At 41.6% G+C, this 23,955-nt stretch overlaps 1 protein-coding gene across 3 annotated transcripts in view; it reads left to right on the plus strand.

The window, feature by feature from the left end:
• mphosph8 (M-phase phosphoprotein 8) overlaps positions 1-15,360 on the plus strand; it is a 28,422-nt gene extending 13,062 nt beyond the window's left edge. For 2 of the 3 annotated variants that reach the window (XM_086265769.1, XM_086265770.1), the window contains one exon: positions 1,996-5,475. In XM_086265769.1, coding sequence (XP_086121895.1) covers positions 1,996-3,317 — 1,322 coding nt within the window. In that variant the 3' untranslated portion in view covers positions 3,318-5,475. Of the gene's footprint in view, positions 1-1,995; positions 5,476-6,849; positions 6,991-7,160; positions 7,248-7,436; positions 7,592-7,803; positions 7,956-9,421; positions 9,547-9,946; positions 10,031-11,721 lie in introns of those variants that run through there. The other variant, XM_086265772.1, reaches the window with a different exon arrangement.
• The last annotated feature ends 8,595 nt before the right edge of the window (positions 15,361-23,955 follow it).

Genomic DNA, 23,955 nt, shown 5'->3' on the forward strand with positions numbered 1-23,955 from the left:
TGGTCACTTTAGCCTTTTTGTCCAGGGTGAAGGGAGTATCTGCCATCAAACAAGAGGGCAGCCGCATGTAGCTATGATGATGTTTGCTAGTTCACCTTACATGCATTAATGTAATAACGTGGTTAGCCTACTCAACGTAAATTACACTCGAACAACATTAAGCTACTCACGCAGAGAAGAACGGCTGCTGCTGCCATCATCATCCTCATCATTTCTGCTACACTGGTAGGGCTAGGGGCCAGGACTCTATTCTTCGGGTTTTTGGGGGATGTTGCTCCGGGTCCGATAACTGGCAACCCACCCAACGTGCACAGTGTGAGGTCTCGCAGCAAGCTATCAAATACGGCGCATTTCTCAGCTTTTAAAAAAAACGCTATGCGTTGCCAGGTGTTTCATCGGATTTGAGGTGCTACCTCCTTTGACAGTATCACAGTATCAGCTTAAAGCACTTGTTGCAGGCTGCTGAGTTTGCATATTTTGCTGTGAAGTACAGCCAGACTTTTGACCGCTTCGCCTTGGACATTTTTAATCTGTAGCTCTGCTCTAACTGAACGTACGTACCTGGCCCCGCCTACTATCCTGGGAAACGTAAAATGATTGGCTAGAAGTGTATCACAGCTCAGGAAAAAAAAGCACCGAAATGTGCGCTGCTTTTCGGTCTGGTTACTACCGTTTATGTCAGAACCGGTGCCATCATGGCACCGGACACCGGTACCCATCCCTACATGTGACACATCAAACTTATTGGTAATGTCACAAGAAAAACAATGGTGTGCTTGGTTTATACGTAACTTTATTCTTTCATGAGTTATTTACAAGTTTCTGACCACTTATAAAATGTGTTCAATGTGCTGCCCATTGTGTTGGATTGTCATTGCAACCCTCTTCTCCCACTCTTCACACACTGATAGCAACACCGCAGGAGAAATGCCAGCACAGGCATCCAGTATCTGTAGTTTCAGGTGCTGCACATCTCGTATCTTCACACCATAGACAATTGCCTTCAGATGACCCCAAAGATAAAAGTCTAAGGGGGTCAGATCGGGAGACCTTGGGGGCCATTCAACTGGCCCACAACGACCAATCCCCTTTCCAGGAAACTGTTCATCTAGGAATGCTCGGACCTGGCACCCATAATGTGGTGGTGCACCATCTTGCTGGAAGAACTCAGGGAACGTGCCAGCTTCAGTGCATAAAGAGGGAAACACATGTAGCAATTTCAAATATCCAGTGGCCTTGAGGTTTCCATTGATGAAGAATGGACCCACTATCGTTGTACCCCATATACCACACCAAACCATCTCTTTTGTTGTTCCAACAGTCTTGGAGGGATCCATCCACTGTGGGTTAGTGTCAGACCAATAGCGGTGGTTTTGTTTGTTAACTTCACCATTCACGAAACTTAGCAAGCAGTTTGCTAACTGTAGCATGGAAGATGGGTGGTCTCGTAGGGTGTCTTGCATTGAAATCTGCTGCAATAACCCGGTTACTGCGTTCACCAGATATCAACACAGTTTCGATCCGCTCCTCACGTGTTAACCTCTTCGACATGTCAATGGCTGTGAACAAAGAGAAACTTGTAAACAACTCATGAAAGAATAAAGTTACGTTGAAACCAAGCACACCATTGTTTTTCTTGTGACATTACCAATACGTTTGATGTGTCACATGGCCCTCTTCCTATTGGAAAAAAAACAAAAGTTGTATCCAAGATGGCCGACTTCTAAATGGCCACCATGGTCACCACCCATCTTGAGGAGTTTGCCCCCTCACATATACTAATGTGCCACAAACAAGACTTTAATATCAGCAACCATTCCCATGTTATTACGGTGTATCCATATAAATGGCCCACCCTGTACTCTATTACAAGGTCTTGATCAGAAAATTTACCAGGTTCAATAAAGCAAAAACAAAAAAATTAAAACTGCATTCTAAATTGGATAAAGATTTTATCTCTTGCGTAGCAGTGATTCTCAATATTTGTCATTTTAGGAACTGCACAGAAGCCTGCTTTAAAAAGAAGACCTTGGAGTGAGAATGAGCAGGCTGCAGTGAAACGTTACTTGAGTGAATTTATCACAAGGATGAAGGTTCCGGGCAAAAAGGAGTGCAATGCTTGCATAGCTGCTGAGCCAGATCTCGGAGGAAGATCTTGGACAGACGTTAAAAACTATGTACACAACACACTACAGACAATGCGTAGGAGAAATAACATACAGAAGTCTGAGGGGAACCTTAATGTTTTGAATCCAAAGAGATCAAAAGCTGGAGTCCAAACCACAAAGACAACTTTGGAAGACACAAGCACTGTGTGTACTATGACAACAGTCGACCCAGATAACTTGAGAGAAAGTTCAAATTGTTGCATGACAATGCCGCCGCCGCCACCAGCAACCAACTTGGGAGATGCATCACCATTCTGCCAAGAGATTACTTCAAGTTACGCATCCTTGTGCTCATCTAGTACAGATATGGTCCATACAAGTCAACCATTGATTTCTACTTTCACACCATTGAATGCTACTGATACGCAAGTTGTTCCTACATTTACTCCACACAACACTACAAATGCCCTAATGCCTCCTCCATACACTTCAGAAAACAGCAGAATTATGCCATTGTCTCCTTCATATACACAGAATGCTACAAACATGCCACCTCCGTCTGTGTATGTACCACAGGACACTACAACGTCACAAATGATTCCTTCGTTTACCTCCCTTAATACTCCAAGTACCTCAATGGTTCCTACATTCACACAGTTAAATACTGTAAGTTCTCCAATGGTCAATCCATTCTCAACACTTAATGATGGAAGTAGGCCTATTATGTCTTCGTTTACACCTCTAAACCATTCAAGTTCACCACCTTACCCCTTAAGCCCATCGAGGGGCCCTGCAGCTGCACAGGTTGTCCCAACAATCCACGGACCCAGTCTTTCTGACAGAAGTCCGGTGGTATCTGAAAATGCGCCTATGTCTTCTGCAGGAAAACAAATCAATCCAGCTGTCAAGCCTCAAAAAAGAAACAAAAGGTTGTGGAGTGAGGAAGAACAGGCAGCAGTGAGGCGACAGCTTGGAGACTTCTCTAAGCTGGTAAAAGTGCCGGGCAAAAAGGACTGCGATGCGTGTTTAGCTGCTGAACCTGCCTTAAGCAGCAGAACATGGAGGGAGGTCAAATATTTTGTACATAATTCTATTCAGTCACTCAAAAGAAGAGGTCATACTGTTGCATCCAAACAAAGTGGAGGACAAGATCCAGAGACTCATAATTCAAACTCTGAGTGGGATGGTCCTGTTTATCTGTCCCTGTAAACGTTATTTGACATGCAGTATAACCACACGTTATCAGCAAGGTCTTAGATGTGAGAGGGACATCACTTTACCTCAATTTGTATAAGGTATAAAAATGAAACTGATGGAAATTAGTGTAACATACCATCGTAGCCACAAGACATTTATAGGCAGCCCTTTTATTCTTCAAATTAAAGACCCCAGAGTATCCCGGATCACGTTCAAGTATAAATTAAGCAATCAATTGCACAAATATACACTAAATGGGTGGAATTAGGGATGTTTGTACTGTAGCTTTGGCTTACAAGAGAATAAGCTTAGAATGCATATACTATCTAACACTGTCAGGTTGTCTCTAGGAAATATTCTAATTGAGTTTTGTGATCGTTTAGCAGACTTGAACCTCATTTTTGCCTGTAATGTTTCACTAGTGAAATCATTTTTGGGTGACAAGTAGTGCCACCCAAATATGCTTTCCCACACTGTAGTTGTAAAAATGATAACACCAAGAGTTGTTTGGAAATCCCACCTCCACTGTGGACAGGGCAGCCCATTTTAGAGCAAAGATGGCCTCTGGGCATTTACAGGGGGATTTTTACTTGTCTTTGACATGTACTTTATGCATCCGTCTTACTGCCTGTATCAATTTTAGTAGCATTTTTTAATGTGTTTTGGTGATTAGAAATCAAAAGCCTACCAGCAACCTTTGCAGTGAAACCGTCCAGCGTGATAGATTTACTTTGCCGTTTACCCAAACAAGCCCAGGTGTACTATATTCCTGCTTTAGCCAGTAGCATATATTGTAGATAGCTTGCAGCAGTAATAATATACCTTCCTTGCTGATAATAGAGAATTAGGAGCTATGTGTATCTATAGCTGAAATATCAAAAGCACTTTCTTTCTTTAAAGATCCACTTAATACTTATCTATTATTATACTTTGTTATCTTTATCTTTAACAATCTGCCTAAAAGGTGTGTTGTATTTTTGTATACCCATACAGTGACTGTGTATAGCATTTTAGCATTTAATTGTATTTAGTGTACTCTAATTTTAGTTAAAATACACTACATTTGACTCATTTACATTACTTTATAGTATGTTTTTATTTTCTAGATGTTTATAACATTAATATCCAGTTGCCAAGAACAAATTGCCTTATGGCTGGGTTGCTGTCGTTCCCACTGGCTTCCACTTTGTCATAATACCTGCAGAAGCAGCATGCCTAGGTGCTCGTTTTTGCACACCTGTGGCCGTGGAAGTGATTGGAATATTTGGATGGGTAACTGAATACTTTTGGCAATATACTGTATGCATAATTGTCTAGCAGACATTAGACAGAGGATGAGGATGTTCGTTTCTGTTTACGGTTTCTAAGTATATTTCGCATTTCATTTTAAGGAGGAATTTGTGGCTTGGTTAGTTCAGCCCAGAGTGATGGATACAGGTTTGGAGACTGACTAAACAAAGTGATCACATTTTAGTTAAAAAATGAGTGAAGCACTTCCTCACGTTCAGTGTGTTGCTTCTTTCAGACTGGACATTCAACAAGAGTTGTGGTGTTGATGATCTGTTATTTAGGTCAGTCAACTTTGTAGATGCCATAGTCAGGACATTTGCAAAGAAAATGTAATCTTGAGTCATTTTTACCAGTAAATATTCAAAGACTGGACAGCATTGCTGCTTTCATTCACATTTAAAAGCTTTTCTGTTAAGATCAATAGTAGCTGTAGTGAACCTGTTTTTAAGAAACCAGTGTTCGCCCTTTCATACCAAAGCTATTAGTGTTGGACACACATAAGACTGACTGCAATAGATTACACAGCCAGGTTAGATAGCACATTGCCATGTGATTTTCATCACGTCTTTCCTGTGTTGTTGCCGCCTTGTTAAAAAGGGTACATCTGTGTTACAGTGTATACCAGAAGTTACATATACAGCTGTATTTGGAAGATGAATCTGTGAATGGTATTGATGGTAATGATACAAATGATTGTTCAGGCACTACCATTGTTGTTTAATGTTGCAAAACTAATGTTTTTCCCTGCGTAGAAGTTACATTGTTTTTATTGCTGTTGTATAAGCACTTTATGTATTAGTCTTCATGTTGCCTTCAGTTAATACTTCATATCAAAAATCTGCTTGTACAATAAAATGCTTCTTGGCTTAAAATTTTAAAACTGGTGACAAGTGTTAAATGATTTCCCTTGATTTCCCGTTTGTTGGGTGAAGGTTTGCAGCTGTATTGATTTGATAAACCTGACTATTTTATACTCATGCTAACAGTAAAATTATACTTGGTCACATATTTTGATGTTTAAAGTGGCCGTGCAAACATGTTACACATGTTCAATATCTGAAATCGATATGTCAGCAAAGTAACTATTGCTAAACAGCATTAAAATAGCTGAAACTCCAGGAAATCTCAAGGTGCATGCATTTGTCATAAACCACGTAATAAAATGCTGATTTGATGATAAAATTACCAAAAAAAAACAATGTCAGAACAAGTAAGCCTCACAAGCCAGTTACACTTGTACACATTTCAGTGCCTGACTTTAGGTCGTTGTAGATGTGTGTGGTTGTAGCAGCAGACGAACCCAGATATGGGTCAAAAGAATCTATACTCTGTGCAAAAGTAATGGTATAAAAATGCAAAACATTTCATCGCCCAAAGCAGTGCGATGACAAGTCGACGTATTCCTAGAATCTCAAGGCTACTTTGGTAAACAGGCTGTATTAAGTGTTTTCTAAATACATTTTTTATAGTAAATATTGATTATTATTGTTGTCATGCAGATATGTAAATGTAGTATTTTTTTTTTATTGTTTAGTTTTTTAATGTTGAGACTATATAAGTACATTAAAAAAAAAAAATCTATTTCTAACCCATATTTTTGTGAAGATGTTCAAGTAAATATATCACAACGTAATACTATATTAGCTTCAGTTTTGCACAAGGAGGTATTGATATTAAACTTGCAAACTGATAAGCAGGTTATTAATCATCTTCAAAAGCTGCCTGTTGAGCAGTTAGTCTTCTGTAAGTAAAATTGTAAACAATCATATCTATGGTACTTCTCAAGACAGCAAGATAGACATGACCACTGTAACGTCATCCATTGTTTAAGGTGGTCGCGTTAGTCATCAAAAAGAATGCAGGTTTAAGATACAACTGTGTTAGGTTTTGTTTTCAGATTAAGAAAACAAGCCGGTGTTATATACAGTTTGTGGTGTATGGTAAATATCTAACTAAAACTATATTGACTGGCTGCACTGGTTAGTATCTAAATTGGGATTGGTAAGTATTTAGCAGGGATATCACCATAACTTTATTATTATACGAATAATGATTTCATTGTGTTTGCAAATGGGGCATTGTACAAGGAGCTTCTCTTCACAGTGTTGTGTACAAATCATGCCCAGAAAACTGCACATGGTAATTCACTTTTTAGGCATTTCTATACAGTGCAATGGACTCCACTGCAGGTCTGTAAAAAGCTTATTGTTTTACAGCCTTTGTTTTAGTTCTGTGTCTATCTGTTTGTGTGCAGGATGGCAGTTGTATGACCCTCACCATGCTGGCAGCAATAGGGGGGCAGGATGACATCCTCAGGTTACTGATTAAAAAGGGGGTGAGAGTGAATAAACGACAGAAGAACGGCACTACAGCCCTGATGCATGCTGCTGAAAAGGTAACTCTATCTTTTATGTAAGTTAATCCTGCAGCCTTTAACTATACTGTGCATACAATTTTAATTCAAATTCTCAGTGAAAGCCAAACCAGTCAAAGACTCTGAAATAAAGGCATCTGCCTCTTTTGTTTTATCTTGTAAACACTTGATTCCCGTTTGTGTCATCCCAGAATTGTTTGACAACTGTTGCAATCCTACTGGAGGCCGGGGCTTATGTAAATGCTCAGACGCTGAGTGGAGAGACGGCGCTGATGAAGGTAACACTAGACAAACACTAACGGTCACTTTGGTTTTAATTAGTGCAAAATTACAGTTTGCATGCAGATTACAAATGGTGCTGTTTCATAGCAGATCAGTCAGAAATTATATATTTACTTTATAGTCCTTACCTGTGGTGTACCAGTATGAGGTTTCTTTAGAGAAGTTCATTACGTCCTTCCTTTTAGGCATGCAAAAGAGGGAACGCTGATGTTGTGCGCCTCCTGCTGGAGTATGGAGCTGACTGCAACATCCTGTCCAAACACCAGAACACAGCTATGTACTTCGCCCAGCAAAGCAAAAACCTGACGGTGTGTGACTTCATCAAGGACCACATCAGCATGTGAGTGCTAACCACATCATCACATCATAGTTTCATCAGTTTGGTGATGTTTTTGGAGACAGCATAGTGTGAATTAATATTTAAAGAGACAAACATTTACTTTGGTTTCTATCCTTAAAAGGAATGTCAGTAAATTTTGTCCTGCACTGTAGTGGTAAAACCAGTTTTACTACCAAATATATTTGGTTACACAGAACTAATTTATCTTGCAGGCTGTCCAGTGTGGCGGAGGACACCATCCGAGCATACTTTGAGTCTCGTCTGGTGCTGTTGGAGCCCGTCTTCCCTCTGGCCTGCCACAGGCTTTGTGAGGGTCCAGACTTCTCTATGGATTTTACCTTCAAGTCACAGCCTCAACCAGAGGGTAACCCCAAATTTTTACATATTTTTACATTACCTGATATGCAAAAACACCACCTCACTCGAGAGGTGGTGTATTTGCTGTTTTTCTGTTGCCAGACAGATTCATGAATTTTGTTTTTATCATGTCTGGCCACGCTTGGCAAGGATGCTACTCTTTTAGTAGCTTTGTGCTACTGATACATTTTTTACAGACTGCATAAAAGGAGGATAACACTGCAGACATCAGATACTGAGTACTGATGAAAAGGATGAACGCTACTTACATTAGAATTCTTAATTGATTCATATTATGTACGTTTTAATATACCATTGAGGTGATTTGTTTTAAACATTTTGCTGATTTGAAGTCTTTCCAAGAACATAAATCTAAAAGCTAAAAACCTTTAGGCTGTTGACATTAATAAAATGTTTTGTAAATGACATCCCGAGAGAAAATAAAACTGCCTTTGAACTGTGATGTTTTATACATATTTATTTGAAAAGGTAATTTACAAACGCTCAATTTTAGCTACAAAACACAAGAAAATATCCAAAGATGAGGGAACTGCGGACAGGACAGTTTTACACCTGCAACAGCTTAGATTAATAGGTACCTGAGCAGATGCTACCAATGAACATACATATCTAAATAGGTGTTGTCAAGATAAAAAGATTACTCAGATTTGTATGTCTCTTTCAATCTTTAAAGTGAAACTTCCACAGTTCATATTACATGAAGGCAAAAGTAAATTGACCAGGAGTTGGGGAACTTCGGGCCTCAAGGGCCAGTTTCCTGCAGGTTTTAGATGTGTCCTTGATCCAACACAGCTGATTTAAATGGCTAAATTACCTCCTCAACATTTTTTTGAAGTTCTCCAGAGGCCTGGTAACGAACTAATCATTTGATTCAGGTGTGGTGACCCAGGGTGAGATCTAAACCCTGCAGGACACTGGCTCTTGAGGCCTGGAGTTTCCCACCCCTGGCATAGACCATACAATGCAGTCCAGCAGACATTATGAGGTATTATGAAATAAAGATGTAAATTCATATTTGGAACATTTTCTTTCCATTAGTCTGTAAGAAGACTTGTTATGGAAGCAAATTAGCCCAAACTCCCAAAATTGACCAGTGTGTGCAGTTTTTAGCTGCACTGTCTCACCTTAAACTGTAAACTGAACCTGCTATTCGGCTAGTACAAAGTGTAATGATGGATTGTGTTGCTGTGTGACAAGCACTGGTTATAGTGCAGAATGAAATCATTTGAGGTCATGGTCAAAGGCTAAACATCGTACCTCCTGCACATCACTTGTGTCCGGGCCTTCGTATGAGAACGGTCTGAACATTACCCCGACGTTTTCCAGAGTTGATGTGCAAAAATGGCTTCAAATGTCAACGTCATTAGAACGTTATCCCACTAATGTGTTGGCTATAAATTTCTATTCCAATCGAACCTTTCTGTGAAGTTTTATCATCCCTCCTACTTCCAGGTTCAGGTATCCTCCTCTTCATCTTCCACGCCAACTTCCTGAATGAGATCACAGCCAGGCTATGCGGACCTTGCAGTGTGCACGCCGTGGTGCTCAACGATAAGTTCCAGCTGCCCATTTTCCTGGTTGGTTGAAATGATGATTACACAACAGTTGGTTAAAAACAAAATGTGCCAAGTGATTAATGAAAGATAAAATTGAGAAATTTGATAAACTATAAAACAAATCGACAAAAATAAAACTGAAAAACGATTTTAATCCATCGGAATTTTATTATATTAAATCCTCCTTTGATATCATTCAGAGTGGTCGTTTGTCTATTGTTTACCCTCACTCTCTCTCTTTACAGTGTTTTTCACTATTGCTGCTTTGAGCAAATGAACAAGCAGTTCACAGGAGACCATGCAGCCATGTTTAATGTCACTGTGTGGATTCAATGTACTTCACCTCATTAAATCGTTTAAATTTAGGCCACAGTGCTAATTTTTGCTTATTTTTTTCTACTTTTTGCCTTCAACGTTTCAGGATAGTCACTTCATCTACTCTTTCAGCCCGAATCCAGGCGTCAACAAACTCTTCATTCGCCTTGCAGAGGCGCCAGCAGCCAAGGTGACACACACACACACACACACACACACACACACACACACACACACACACACACACACACAGTGAGACACAAACATATGAAACATCTTAATCAGGCATACAAAGGTCACTGCTTCTAACCAGCCCATTGGGAAATCTGACTAAATGTTTTTGAAACTGAGGAATGCGATTTTATTTTTCATGATTTAAAAGAAGAATAAATAATACCACAAATGGTCATTATTAATGATTTACGTGTAGAACTAGGCATGTCCATTATCTTAAAGGCAACCCAAAGAAATATACAAAGTTGTTTTTTTGTTTTTTTACAGAAACCTTTCAATGCAATCTTTGGTTTTTGGCTGCAACATCAATCTAAGTTTAGCCAGCTACCACAAATAACAAAGCTTCTATGTTTGTGTCAGAGTTGATCTTGTCAAGCATCCAGAATCCTGTAACGTTTGCTCTCACGCTCCGATTTTACCGTTTTTAAAAAGACACTGCATGCAGCTGAGTGGGTTTGTCTTTTTCAGTCATGACAGAAGACACTTCATCCTCAAAGATGATACCTGGGCCTGTCTGTGTGCTACTCTCACTGGCATTCAATCCAAACCCAGTTTGTCCCCAGAACATGTATACATTTTTAAAGTGGGTCATCGATATATAGTTTCATTATAAGTAAGTTAATAAATGAACTGGATGCTCTGGGTTTCATTTGTAGTTGTTACTCTCAGTTCATTTCATTGTTTTCTTCAGTCTGTCCTCAGCTATTGTTGACTTCCATATTGATGATCTATCATATCTGCTACAGAATTTCTTAACGTTGGAAAATCTTTTAGTCTAATATAACACACCTAACCACAGGCCCAACCTATTTTTACTCCTGGTTTATGTATAGACCCCCCACACAGCCCTCTGTCCTAGTGTCTAACCGCCAATACGTCATTTTTGACACAGTTTTACAGGCACGGCTTTCTTCTCCGAAGCAAACTACACAGACAGCTATCTTTAATGTGCAGCCAGGTTTTCAGATCTCTTCTCTGTTTTTTTTCCTGTATCAGCACCTACATTTTCAATATCGATGACTTGGTTAATTAGTGCAATAGTATCTGCTCATGAGCTCTTGATAATGTGGCTCCCTTATTAACCCCAACTGCCAGTCCTTCCCTTTGAAATGACAATGATATTCCTCCCCATAGCAGAGAGTGTAGAAATGCTGACATAGCCTCGACTACCTTCATAGGAAGGAGTTTCTCTCCACGCTCAACAAAGTTATAAAAGATGTAAGAGCTTCATTAATGAAAACAGGCACAATCTAAGGCTGCATGCCATTGTTAGGGACTGTTTCCTTACTGTTTTATCTTCCTGTGCCCTCACTGTCAGTGGAGAAACGCGTCACTGTAACCTTGCAGTTGCTTTTGATGTGTTTTAGTAGTTTTGGGGCGAAAAAGTAATATCAGACTTTGGAAACGCACACAGTATTTTTCAATAGGATATCCTCACTGCTGGTTTTCATGTTAATAACTCAAATCATCAGCTTTACTTTTTGTATTTGTTCGAGTCAAAAAAAGTAAAACATTTTGCAGCAGAAAACAGGAAACAGTTTGAATTGTTAGTCATCCAATCATAAAGCTGAATTTCTTTTGATAAGTAGAGAGGATCCAAAAGTCGAAGCATCTCAGCAGCGTTTCCGTCTGATCTTCTCTCCTCAGGTCAAGCTCCTCATCTGCGCGTACAGAGTGCAGCTGCAGTGACGCGCTCTCTGATGATGTTAATGTCATACCAAGCTTGGACAACACATCATTCCACATGCAGATTCTGAGCAGCAGCTGAGATACTTTACCAAGCACGTTACCCTCTGAGAAGGAAAAAAAAAGTTGTTGTTGTGAGGTGAAATTTAAAGCTGGCTTCCCGAGATGGAAGTGCACATTCTTGACAACTGAAGTTCAGCGATGAGATCTGACTCCAGACCAGGCCCGAGCGCGGTGAGGGCCAACATATGCAGCATAAATGTGAGGATCTTACAGAGACTTGCGTAACCTTTGAGCAGTCCGTCCTTTGTGGGAGGTGCCATCACTACGCAGTTATCGGCGATCGGAAACTGTTACCGGAGGAGCTTTGAAGACGGACGTCAACCTGTGTCGTGCCTTTCTCCAAGTTCCACCTTCTGTCGGGGTGGATCTGTTAGACATGTGTGTTGATTGTGTCTATTCTGGTGAATTTGAAGAATATGAAGAGGGGATTTTCAATCACTGTTTATTTAGGGGGGGGTTTCATGTTTTTAGCATTTTACTTGGACCAATGGAAATCTTTTTCATGCATGTTGTTTTTGGTAACACATTTCTTTATGGATTTTTCTTCATGTTCTAACTCTACCCTTAAATAATATTAACATTTCTGTTCAGTTCTCTTCCCTTAATAATTAACATCTCTTTATTTGTGCTAAGTCTGTGTTGTTTGTTGGTATTTCACTTTAGTAGAGCGGTGTGAGGTTAAACACGGATTCTGGGGAACAGACACAATACATGCATCCATAAATTTTCCATCCACTGGCCCATTGTCTTGTTTACCACTTGTCATTACACTAGTGTGAGGTTGTTTCAAAGTGTGACTTAGAGAGTTTTTAGTGAATGAAGAAGAGTTTTGCCTTCCATGCACAGAGTTGCTGTTTATATTTCCTGCTCTGTACAGACTATATATAATTATATACATATATGCAGTTATAAGGTGTCATGTGATGACCGCTGATGTTTTTGTTCCTTTTTGAGTTAATTTATTTCGTTTGTACAGGAAAACACTCTGGGCTTAAATGTCTCAAACTGCCCGGCTAGTACATTGAAGAACCCCATATTTACCATCTCTATCACTGCTGTGCTGAGCCTACTTACTGCTCCCTTTCAGTCTCCTCAAGCAACCTTCTTTGTTTTTAATCATCTGATATTAAAGGAGCCCAAACTGGAGGATACCAAATCCAAGTATCTGTTATTGACATTCTTCTGCATAAACACACCTAGCTGCGTGATGTTGCCTACAAACCCAGCTCAGGCTAGCAATATGTCTTTAAATTGCAGCAGTGCTGTTTGATTGGATGTCTCCATGCTGCCTTAATGTTCACTTTTTACATTAGTTTGTAGATCTTTGTGGTTCAAGCTGAGTGACTGAAAGTAAAGAAAATATCCAGATTTACATTTTTTTTTTTTTTTTTTTTTATTGTGTTTTAATTCAACACATTGCATATACTGTAATGGTGACTCCACTTACTGCTATTATCTCTCATTCCTATAGGTAACTACCAGTTTTGTGGACTAAGTTAACAATGGTACAAAAAGCATTAGTGGTGATGTTGTAGCTACGAGAGAACAAAAGAGATTTGCTGTATTTGCACTGTAACAGGCTTTGTAAGAAAAGAGGGTTGGCATGGTAACGTCTTAGTAGTGAAACTTACCTTTAAGTTGCATGTTAACATTCATGGTGGCGCGGTGTTGGTGGTGCGGTTAGTGAAGGTTGTGGGTTTGACAGCCGCCTGGGGCGTTCCTGTCTCTCGGATTTTCTCCAGTTGCTCCGGCCTCTTCCCAGAGATATGCATGTTAGGTTAAATGGTGATTCTAAATTTGCTGTAGGTGTGAATGTGAGATGCCTGGTTCTCTCTTTGCCGTGTGAGATACCGGCAACCGCTCGCCTTATGACAGCAGCGATAGGCTCCAGTTCTCCCGGCAATCCTGAACTGGGTAAGCAGTTCAGAAAACATGTTCACAATCAGCTGCTCATCCCACTGGCTACAGTTTGATCTGCGGTTTTAAAGAAACTTAGGTCTGCTCTGTGTTTCTGTCACTTTATGACCATATACTTGTCAGGTGTAGTGTTTTTTAAATCGCGCTGCATACTTCTGGCTCCTGTGGTGTCACAGCTTTCAGACTCCCTATATTTTTTTAATAGGCATCCAGATGCTTCAAAAATCAAGCGCAGCCTTACAGCAAGCTGACACTCTGTAATAAGATTTCAAATTTGACTACTTTCGCTTTGCTCAGCGCATGCATGCAGTGCATTTCACCTTACGGCATTAAAAGGGAGCAAATCTGAAACCCTGTCTTAAGACACCTGTAGCCTGTTCTTATCTCAGTACAGCGTGAGGAATCGGTACATGGAGTAGGTGTTTTGGTGTCGGATACCAGAGACGAGCACGATACGAAGGAAGACGTGAAACTGGAATATCTGAAAAGCCAAAGACAGATCTAGCTCAGATATCACCGCTGAGGTTTTCTGTTTTACAATTTCAGCTAAACGGTTTGAAATGCATTCTGATGTTTTGTGTTACTTGATATATTTTTTTCCAGCTTCCCACATTGTGATTGGTTTCCACTTATTGCAAATTGGAGTAAAAAAAACAAACAGCCTCCATAAACTCGCTTCTGACGTGTAAAGCATCTCAGTGAAGTCCACCATCACTTAAGTTACATAAGGACAAAATACATGTATTGCTATTACTGTGACTGTGACCACTATGATTGTTTGTGAGTCAGTCAGTGTTAGAGCAGAAGTGTTCACTTTAATGTATTACACATTTGTGGTCAGTTTCAGGAGTGCTAAATTACTTTCACATAACAGATGAAAGGAAGGATTCAGACCATTAAAGATGTTTTAAACTACAGCAGTAATGATTAAACCGCAGAGTTGTTTTTTTTTAGTTGTTTCAGAGCAATGGGAAGCTTGTTTTTAATGATGAGAACTGTCTCCTGATTCTGTATAACAGTTTCTCACCGCCTTGTCGGCACCTTCCTTTACCCGTACAGTCGCTTCACTTTGACTTTGACTTTTTTATTTGGCTCTGAATGTTTGCGCAGATAGATGCACTGTTTGTGTGAAAGAGTTCACTGTTGTTTGTAGAGGTGCTGCTTACCTGAGGCCGTCTCTCTGCCCTAAATAAAATGTGTGCATATATTTGCACACACTGCTGGGTTTCATTCATTATATGGAAAGTTGTTTTTTTTTATTATTATTATTATTCAGTCTGAAAAATAAGGTTGTTGTACATGATAAGTCATCTGCTTAATACATGTTTTTGCCTAGTTTTTGTACAATATTTAGTATAAAAGCTCCTCTATAAAAGATAAGCAATGTTCTCCTGCCTTTCATACTTCTCTTACTTTTCCATGGACTTGCATTATTTGCACTTTTTTTTTTTTTTTTTTGGATTAGTCATCTCAATTATGATTTTTATTCATAAGTATTGAGCAGTTGAAGGTATATGGATGATAGAGGTTTGCCATTGGGAGGTATAAACGCATGCAGCTAATATCAGTGCTGTAAAACTAAAACCTAGCATGATTAAACATTTCTACAAATTGATCTAATTCACACTTGATGACAGTTTGTTTGTTTTAGCTCAAATGTGTGTCATTTTTGGTCAGAGACACCTGGAATCTCCACCAAATTCCTTTTTTTTTTTTTTTTTTTAAATCCAAGATGGCAGTACATTGAAACAGCACCACTCAGAGGACGGATAGAAAAAAATCCCTGAGAGTTTTAAAAGAAGATGCATGAAGCTAAACCTGTCTTGGAAAGGCAGTCTTTAAACAAAAATATTAAAAACAAAAAAAACAAACATCTGTGTGAAGGAAATTTATTTAGCAAGTAAAAGTTACATTTTCATATTCTACTATGCTACATTCAGACAGAAATACTGTACTTTGTATTTTCCACAATTATCTGATAATTTAGTTAGTGGTTACTTTACAGTTACAGATGTAAAAAATAAATAAAATTACATGCTGAAGAGAGCATAGATGATTTTTAAGGCCGATACCAATACCGATATTTGGTGACTTAAAAATCAAATATTCCAACATACTAGCCAATGTTACTATGATGCCGATTTTTCAGGCAAATTAAACCTAAACCGATTTCCCTAACATTTTTTTTTATGTTTCGTTAATTATTTACTAATTTATGATCTGACTGGCTTTGCTCGAATCAGCTAGTTATTGCTTGTGGCATTCCAAACACCTCGCCAATAGGAAAGTTGCAGAGTGCCCTCTGGTGGCCAAACTATGCAACATCAACACATATTTGTTTTAAACAAATAAATAAACAAATAATATGGCTGAAGGGTGTTTTTGCTGTCTCGCTAGACCTTCTACTTTGTCCTGCTACGTATTAATATGATATGCATCATTATGGTTGAGCTGTTGCTCATTTAAATAATGTAGAGTCCTCAACATTTTAATAAATCGAGTAAGATAATTCCAACTAAACAAAATCTAAGAGTATTGTAGTGTAGCAAAGAACAGCTCCCACTTTTAAAGAGACTGAATATTGTAAGATCATTTTATTGGTCATTACGTGTAAATCATTTTAAAGCTTCGCAAGGAAAAATGACAGGTGAAAAGTGTATATTGAACTGCTAATCTGTTTGTCAATACATTTCTGGAATCCCTCTTTGGCACACAGACAGAAGTAGAAGAGAAACTCATCCTTTACCTAAATAATGTGTAAGTAATGCTTACACCAGAATAACTTTCATTGGAAAGCATTACAAGTTTCTCTCCTACTGTTTTGAATGTTACTGAGAATGGGTAAAATCACAACTTCATCATTTATTACTTGTGACATTTCTATATGCATCTCCATAGTAGAAACTATATTTTTCATCCACCTGCTTCCGCTTATCCTTTCCAGGGTTGCAGGAGCCTATCCCAGCTCGCCAGTCTGTCGCAGGGCTAACACATACAGGCAGACAACCATTCGCTCTCACATTCACACCTATGGGCAATTTAGATTAACCAGTTAACCTATTCCCATTAACTGCATGTCTTTGGACTGTGGGAGGAAGCCAGAGTACCTGGGAGGAACCCATGCAAACTCCACGCAGAAAGACCCAGGCCTGATGGTGGAATTGAACTCAGGACTTTCTTGCTGTGCAGCAACAGTGCTAACCACAGTAGCTCAGATGTATTTAAGTTTATATGGTTAAATGCTTTAATGTTCTGGTGGGGATGATAAGATTGGAAAGTTGCTAAACAAAAACAGGCAGCTAATGAAACATCTCACAGAGTAAATGATGGCATGTATAAACAGCATACTAGTCGAGCTGAGTGTTTCAGAGGTCATGATGGCGAGGGCCTCACTGCTCAGTCAGAGAATTCTTGGAAAACTAGGCAAGCTTTCGGGCAGCACTTTAAAAACAGACTTAATTCAGTTGTAGAAATCACAGCAGGGGCTCAGCAACGCTTGTGAAAAGGATCCTCAGCGACCACAGTTCATCCCAAACCCACAGTGCAATTTGGGGGACAAAAATAACATTTAAACAATGTTACGTTCCCCCCGAAGGGGTCTAGGCATGTGAGTGAGGGGACCAGTAACAAATGAGTCCGGAATCAGAATGAAAAGGAAAACAGACAGAGTTGTTCTGTATTAATAGAACTTTATTACGAAATGGTACAGGTGGATTACAAACGACATTAACATTAACTTAAAGGGCCGGCAACGCCGTCTTACCAACAACGCCAAAGAAACAAAGAAAACACTCGCAGCCACAAAAGGCAGGAAGACTACCAAACAAACACAATAAAAAAGGAGGCACTTCCCACACTTCCTACCCTACTCCCCACCACGGGGAGACACTCTCAGGGCCCACAAGCCCGTCTGCTCACTGGTCAGAAAGAGGCTGTCTGTCCAAAATCTAGCACAGAAACACGTAGAGCCACCGAGGAAAAAGCCACCCTGCTCACAGCTCATCCCCAGTTTAAATAGCCTCAGAGGATGATTGCTGACTGGAGTCAGGTGGCAAACGAGGCTAATCAGCAGCAGCTGTGTCCTGGGGAGAGAGGAGAGTGAGAGAGACAGAGAGGGGTAGGAGTGGCAAGAGGGGTGGAGGCGGGGAGAGTGGGCAAACACCCCACCCACACACTCCCACAGCCTCACAGAACGTAACATTCCCCCCCCCCCCTTACATTGAAGCCCTACCAAAACAACAACAACAACAACAACACCCTATTGCGAGCTGCGTGAGAGTGCATCAGCCACTATATTGTCAGTACCTTTCTTGTGTATGATCATCAGATTGTAATCCTGGGCCAGGAGTGCCCAGCGCATCAGTTGCTGGTTGTGATTGTACATCCGGTTCAGAAAAACAAGGGGTTTGTGGTCTGTGAACACGGTCACCGGGGAAGCGCTGGAGCCCACATACACTTCAAAGTGCTGCAGAGCTAGAAGCAGAGCTAAGGCTTCCTTCTCTATGGTAGAGTAGTTCAGTTGATGGGGTTTGAACTTTGCAGAGAAATAACAGACCGGATGGCACACACCTTCCTCATCATCCTGCAGCAGGACTGCCCCGGCTCCGGTGGCACTGGCATCGACCTCTAGCTTAAAGGGGCGAGAGAAGTTTGGAGCTGCCAATACAGGGGTGCTGCACAGAAGAGATTTTGCCGACTCAAAGGCATGCTGGCATTCAACTGACCATTCAAAAGGCACCTTTGGGCTACACAGTTTGATTAGCGGGGTCACGACCACAGAAAAGTTCTTACAGAAACACCGGTAATATCCGGTCATCCCTAGGAACCGCCTTAGTTCCCGTCTAGTGGCTGGACTCGGGTAGTCCAGGATTGCAGCAACCTTCGCCTCCACTGGGCGGACCTGCCCAAACCCCACCTGCTTACCTAGGTAAGTGACGGTTGCCTTACCAAACTCACACTTAGCGAGATTGAGGGTCAACGAGGCCTCGGCTAGCCGCTGAAACACTGTCCTCAGAAGGGACATATGATCTGCCCATGTGTCTGTGTATAGCACCATGTCATCTAGATACACATTGCACTGGGGCACATCTCCCAACACCAACTGCATCAGTCGTTGAAAAGTAGCTGGGGCATTTTTCATGCCAAAGGCCATTACTGTGTATTGCATGAAGTGGTCAGGGGTGACAAATGCAGAAATCTCTGAAGGTCTGGGAGTGAGAGGCACCTGCCAGTAGCCTTTAAGGAGATCGAGTTTGGTGATGAATTTGGCAGGGCCGATGCTGTCAATGCAGTCTTCCATACGAGGAAGCGGAAAAGAGTCAGAGACCGTTACAGCGTTTACCTTCCGATAATCTGTGCAGAAACGGGGTGTGCCATCAGACTTAGGTGTTAGTAGACATGGGGAGCTCCAGGGGCTACAACTAGGTTGTGCCAAGCCGTTTTCTACTAAGTACTCAACTTCTTCTTTCATGACCTCACGTTTGGTGAAGGGGCAATGATATGCATGCTGCTTGATTGGGACTGCGTCTCCAACGTCAATGTCATGCTCACAAACGTGGGTACGCGAGGGTACGTCACTAAAAAGAGACAGGTAGGAGTGCAGCAAGTCAAGTACCTCTTTACACTGGGACGGAGGAAGGTGAGATAGGTTGGCCTCGGCCTTAGCTAAAAAAAACAGAATTTGACAACCGCCCACATTGCTGTCCCTCAGAAAGGGTACCCAGATCATCATCACCCTTAACTTCAACACTTAGCAGGGCAACAGCCGTCCCAGCAGTGTCTGATGATTCTGTCATGCTGGTGTCTCTGGTATGGTATGGTTTCAACATGTTGACATGGCATAGGCGAGTCTTCCTTCTGCGTTCTGGGGTGTTGAGAATATAGTTGGTGTCAGACACTTTTTTCACTATCACATAGGGGCCTGAGAAACGAGCCATGAGGGCAGAACTGGGCACGGGCAACAACACAAGAACTTTGTCCCCAGGCTGGAACTGTCTTTCCACTGCTTTTTGATCACATCGTTTTTTCATGTTTGCCTGGGATACACAGAGAGCCTCTTTTGCTAACAAAGTAGCCCGTTGCCACCTGTCCTTGCATGTTTTTACAAACTCCACCACAGTAGTTTTAGGCACACAACCACTGAGAAAACTCTCCTTCAGCACCTTTAGCGGACCCCGCACGTCATGTCCAAACACCAGGGTAGCTGGGCTGAACCCCAAAGACTCCTGCTTCGCATCACGTATAGCGAACAATACAAAAGGGACCCCTTCATCCCAGCTTTTTCCGGTGTCGTGGCAATACTTACTCAACATCGCCTTGAGAGTTTGATGCCACTGCTCCAGTGCACCTTGTGACTCTGGGTGATAAGCACTAGACACAGAATGAGAAACTCCAAAGGACCGTAGAGTCCGATTAAAATCCCTGGACATGAAATTGGTACCCTGATCTGTCTGCACGGTTTTCGGGAGGCCAAAGGTGGTAAAGAATTTGACTAGTGCTTTGGTAATGCTTGCTGTCGTGATTTTCCGCAGAGGAATCGCCTCTGGGTATCGAGTGGACACACACATTATGGTTAACAAGAACTGATTCCCTGCCCGCGTCTTTGGTAAGGGGCCAACACAGTCTACCAGGATATGCTCAAAAGGTTCACCGACAGCAGGGATAGGACGTAGGGGGGCGGGGGGCACCGCCTGGTTCGGTTTACCCACAAGCTGGCAAGTGTGACAGGTGTTACAAAACTGCACTACATCTGCTTTCATTGCCGGCCAAAAGAAATGCTGCAGTATACGGTCATATGTTTTAGTGACACCCAAATGACCTGACCATGCGTGATCATGTGCTAACTGCAGCACATGCCACCGCAGACTGGTCGGAACCACCAACTGCCGCACTACGCTCCAGTCTTCTCCAGGCCTTGGGGTCCACTTGCGCATCAATAAACCTTCCCAAACGAAAAATGTCTGCCTCTTGCTCCCCTCACCTCCCTTATCCTGAGCTGCTGCGGTAAAACACTGAACTAATGAAGGGTCTTCTTTCTGAGCCTTCACAAGTGCTTCACGGGTGAGCAGAAAAGGAGCTCCAGACACAGGAGCTGGCTCAACCACACTGTGAGCTAACTCTAAGGCTCCATTATCTCCCTCATCGGTGCAGGGCATCACATCCTTCTCTAGAATAGAGCCGATCACTGATTCTGACAAATCAACCCCCCCACCTTGTTGCTGGGCACGTGAACGAGTCAGAACGCTCACCGGGAACACATCCGGGTGCTGCAGGCTGAGGGCATCTAACACAGGCTCTATAACAGGATTGTTGGTCACCTCAGAGGTAGGGTAAACTTTCCCACCCGCGATATCATTTCCCATTATAAAATCCACCCCATTAATCGGGAGAGAAGGCCGCACACCCACTGAGAAGAAACCACTCACCAGCTCACTCTGTACCCAGATACGATGGAGGGGAGCAGGCACAAAATTCATCCCAACACCTCTTACAATGATGCTAGAGTCAGTCAGACTTCTCATTAAATTCTTTTTTTTTCCCCCCCCCCCCCGATATTTTTATTAAAGTTTTTGCATTGACTTTTACAAAAGACAAATTGAACAATATGCCGTTTTCTTTTTAAAGAACAAAGCAATATAAGACATACACTCCCACCTCATAATTATAGCAGTACCAGTGGGTGTACAAACAGAAAAAGGAAAAAATCCAATCTAATAATACTAGTAACAAACCCTAGGGTACAAGACAACAGTTCCTGAGTGTACAAGGGAGATGTGGAGAGTATCCAAAACCCCCACCTCCACACAGACACATAAAAACCAAAACACACAAAAAAAAACAAAAAACAAAAAAAAACCCCACACATGATAAATGGTCAGCTTAGTTATAGGGATAAATCAATTCTGTTAGAGAAAAGAAATATGTATAAAGTAGTTAAATAAATACCATCATAGAACGCAGGCACAATAGAATCCATATACTTAAACTTAGGCCTCTTACTTGAACATAAGATAAGAAAAAATAAAATATGATAGAGTCTGAGCTGGCTAATTGGGAGCATTGCGAGACCGCAAAGTCTGAACATGATCAAAAAAGGGTTGCCAGGTCTTAAAAAAATTTGGCCGTAGACCCGCGCAGGGTGAATTTAATCTTTTTGAGTTTGCTAAAATGCAGAACGTCTCTGATCCAGATTTCCCAGGATGGGGCAGAAGGGGACTTCCAACATAGCAATATTCTGCGTCTTGCCAATAAGGTGAGAAATGCGACCAGATCCGCTTGAGGCGTCGGCAAGGCAACTGAATCAGGAAGAACCCCAAACAAAGCAGTTAAGGGCACAGGTTGGAGGGTTAGCTGGATGATCTTAGATAAAATCAAGAAAATATTAATCCAGTATTGTTTGAGGGATGAACATGACCAAAACATATGCATTAAAGAGGCAGGTGTTTGATGACAACGGTCGCAGTCAGGGCTAAGATTGGGGTATATTTGAGCTAGTCTGGCCTTAGTCCAATGTACACGGTGCAGAATCTTACATTGAATCAGCCCATGTTTGGCACAGAATGAGGAGCCATGGACCCGGTAAAGAATTTTATCCCAAGAGTCATCCTGAATCACACACCCCAGATCCTGCTCCCATGCCAATTTAATAGCCGAGATTGAAGAGTTGCCAAAGGAACATATTCTCCCATACAAACAGGAGACATGATAAGAAGGTCTAGATGGGAACTGAGAGGATTTCTCCTTAACAAAACTCCGGATTTGTAAATAGCGAAAAAAGTGACTTTTTGGAAGGCCAAATTTCAATGAGAGCTGTTCAAAGGAGGCAAATGTATTCTGAATGTACAGATCAGAAAAAGACCTGATACCCAAAGAGGCCCACAAATAAAAAGCACCATCAGCTAACGAAGGCTGAAAAGAGGGATTTTTCAAGATGGGTGATTGAAGGGGAAAAAAGGTCAACTTAAAATAACGACGAAATTGATACCATATTTTCAAGGTAACTTTGACAATAGAGTTATTATAAGAGCCTGTACTCGAAGGCTGCTTTTGGGCATAAATCAGGGCTGGTAAAGAGGCTGAGACACAGGAAGAAGTCTCCAAACTGAGCCAGGCCGGGGCATTATTCGTGTCTTCCCCCTGTAGCCAATACCTGAGAATACGAATATTACATGCCCAATAATAGAACATAAAGTTTGGTAAAGCCATCCCCCCCCCCCATCTTTTTCGGTCTTTGAAGATATGTCTTGCGTATTCTGGGTGTTTTTTTCTTCTCATTAAATTCAAGCACACTAGCTAGTATGAGGGACTGTGAGCCACCAGTATCACGCAGAATGGTCACTTCACGCTTATCCTCGGTCTTACCAGAAAGCGAAACTATCCCCTTAAAAATGAAGGGCTTAAAACACTCATCCGGGGTCTCAGGGGAAGGGGGCCTACTGACAGGAGGCATGGTTTTAATCAGCCCAACCCCTTTTGGTTTACGTGAAGACGAGACTGATTGTTTCCGTCTGTAAGCTTCACAATCTGCAATCAGGTGGCCAGACTTAAAACAGAAAAAACACTTTCGGTCTGCCTTGGGACGAAACACAAGTACCTCACTCTTTGGGTGCTGTGCAACTGGCACCTCGCTAGCCTTCACTGGGGCATCGCGCCGGTCATACCTACTGACACTGGTTTTATGGACGAGCGCGAACTCATCAGCCAGCGTCGCAGCCTTCTGTAGTGAGGAAACCTTCTGTTCATTAATATATACCGCAATGCGCTCAGCAATGCAGTTCTTAAATTCCTCTATGAGCATTAGTTCCCGGATCGAAGCCAGGTCAGTGGCTTTGCAGGCCACACACCACCGATCGAAAAGAACACCTTTTTCCCTGGCGAAATCAAGATAGGACTGACCCTGACCTCTTCTCAACCCCCGGAAACGCTGCCTATAGGCTTCTGGGACCAGCTCATAGGCCAGCAGGATAGCCCTTTTCAGCTTGTCATAGTCCAAGCTGTCCTCAGCTGACAACGAGGAACAAACTTCTTGAGCCTTACTCGCCAGCTTACATTGGAGCAAAATGCCCATGAATCCCGTGGCCAGTGCAAGGCCGTGGCTATTCGTTCAAACGACTCGAAGTAGCTGTCGACCTCAGTGTCACGGAACATCGGAACCAGACGACTGTTTTTCCCTACGTCAAACGGGGTGTCTGCCTGACGAATGGAGGCAGTTGGAGG

The sequence above is a fragment of the Aulonocara sp. 'chitande type north' Nkhata Bay genome, linkage group LG16, assembly GCF_057382095.1.
Source record: "Aulonocara sp. 'chitande type north' Nkhata Bay isolate Kocher_YH1m ecotype deep benthic linkage group LG16, A_spYH_male_GT1.1, whole genome shotgun sequence".
NCBI classification, from domain to species: Eukaryota; Metazoa; Chordata; class Actinopteri; order Cichliformes; family Cichlidae; genus Aulonocara; species Aulonocara sp. 'chitande type north' Nkhata Bay.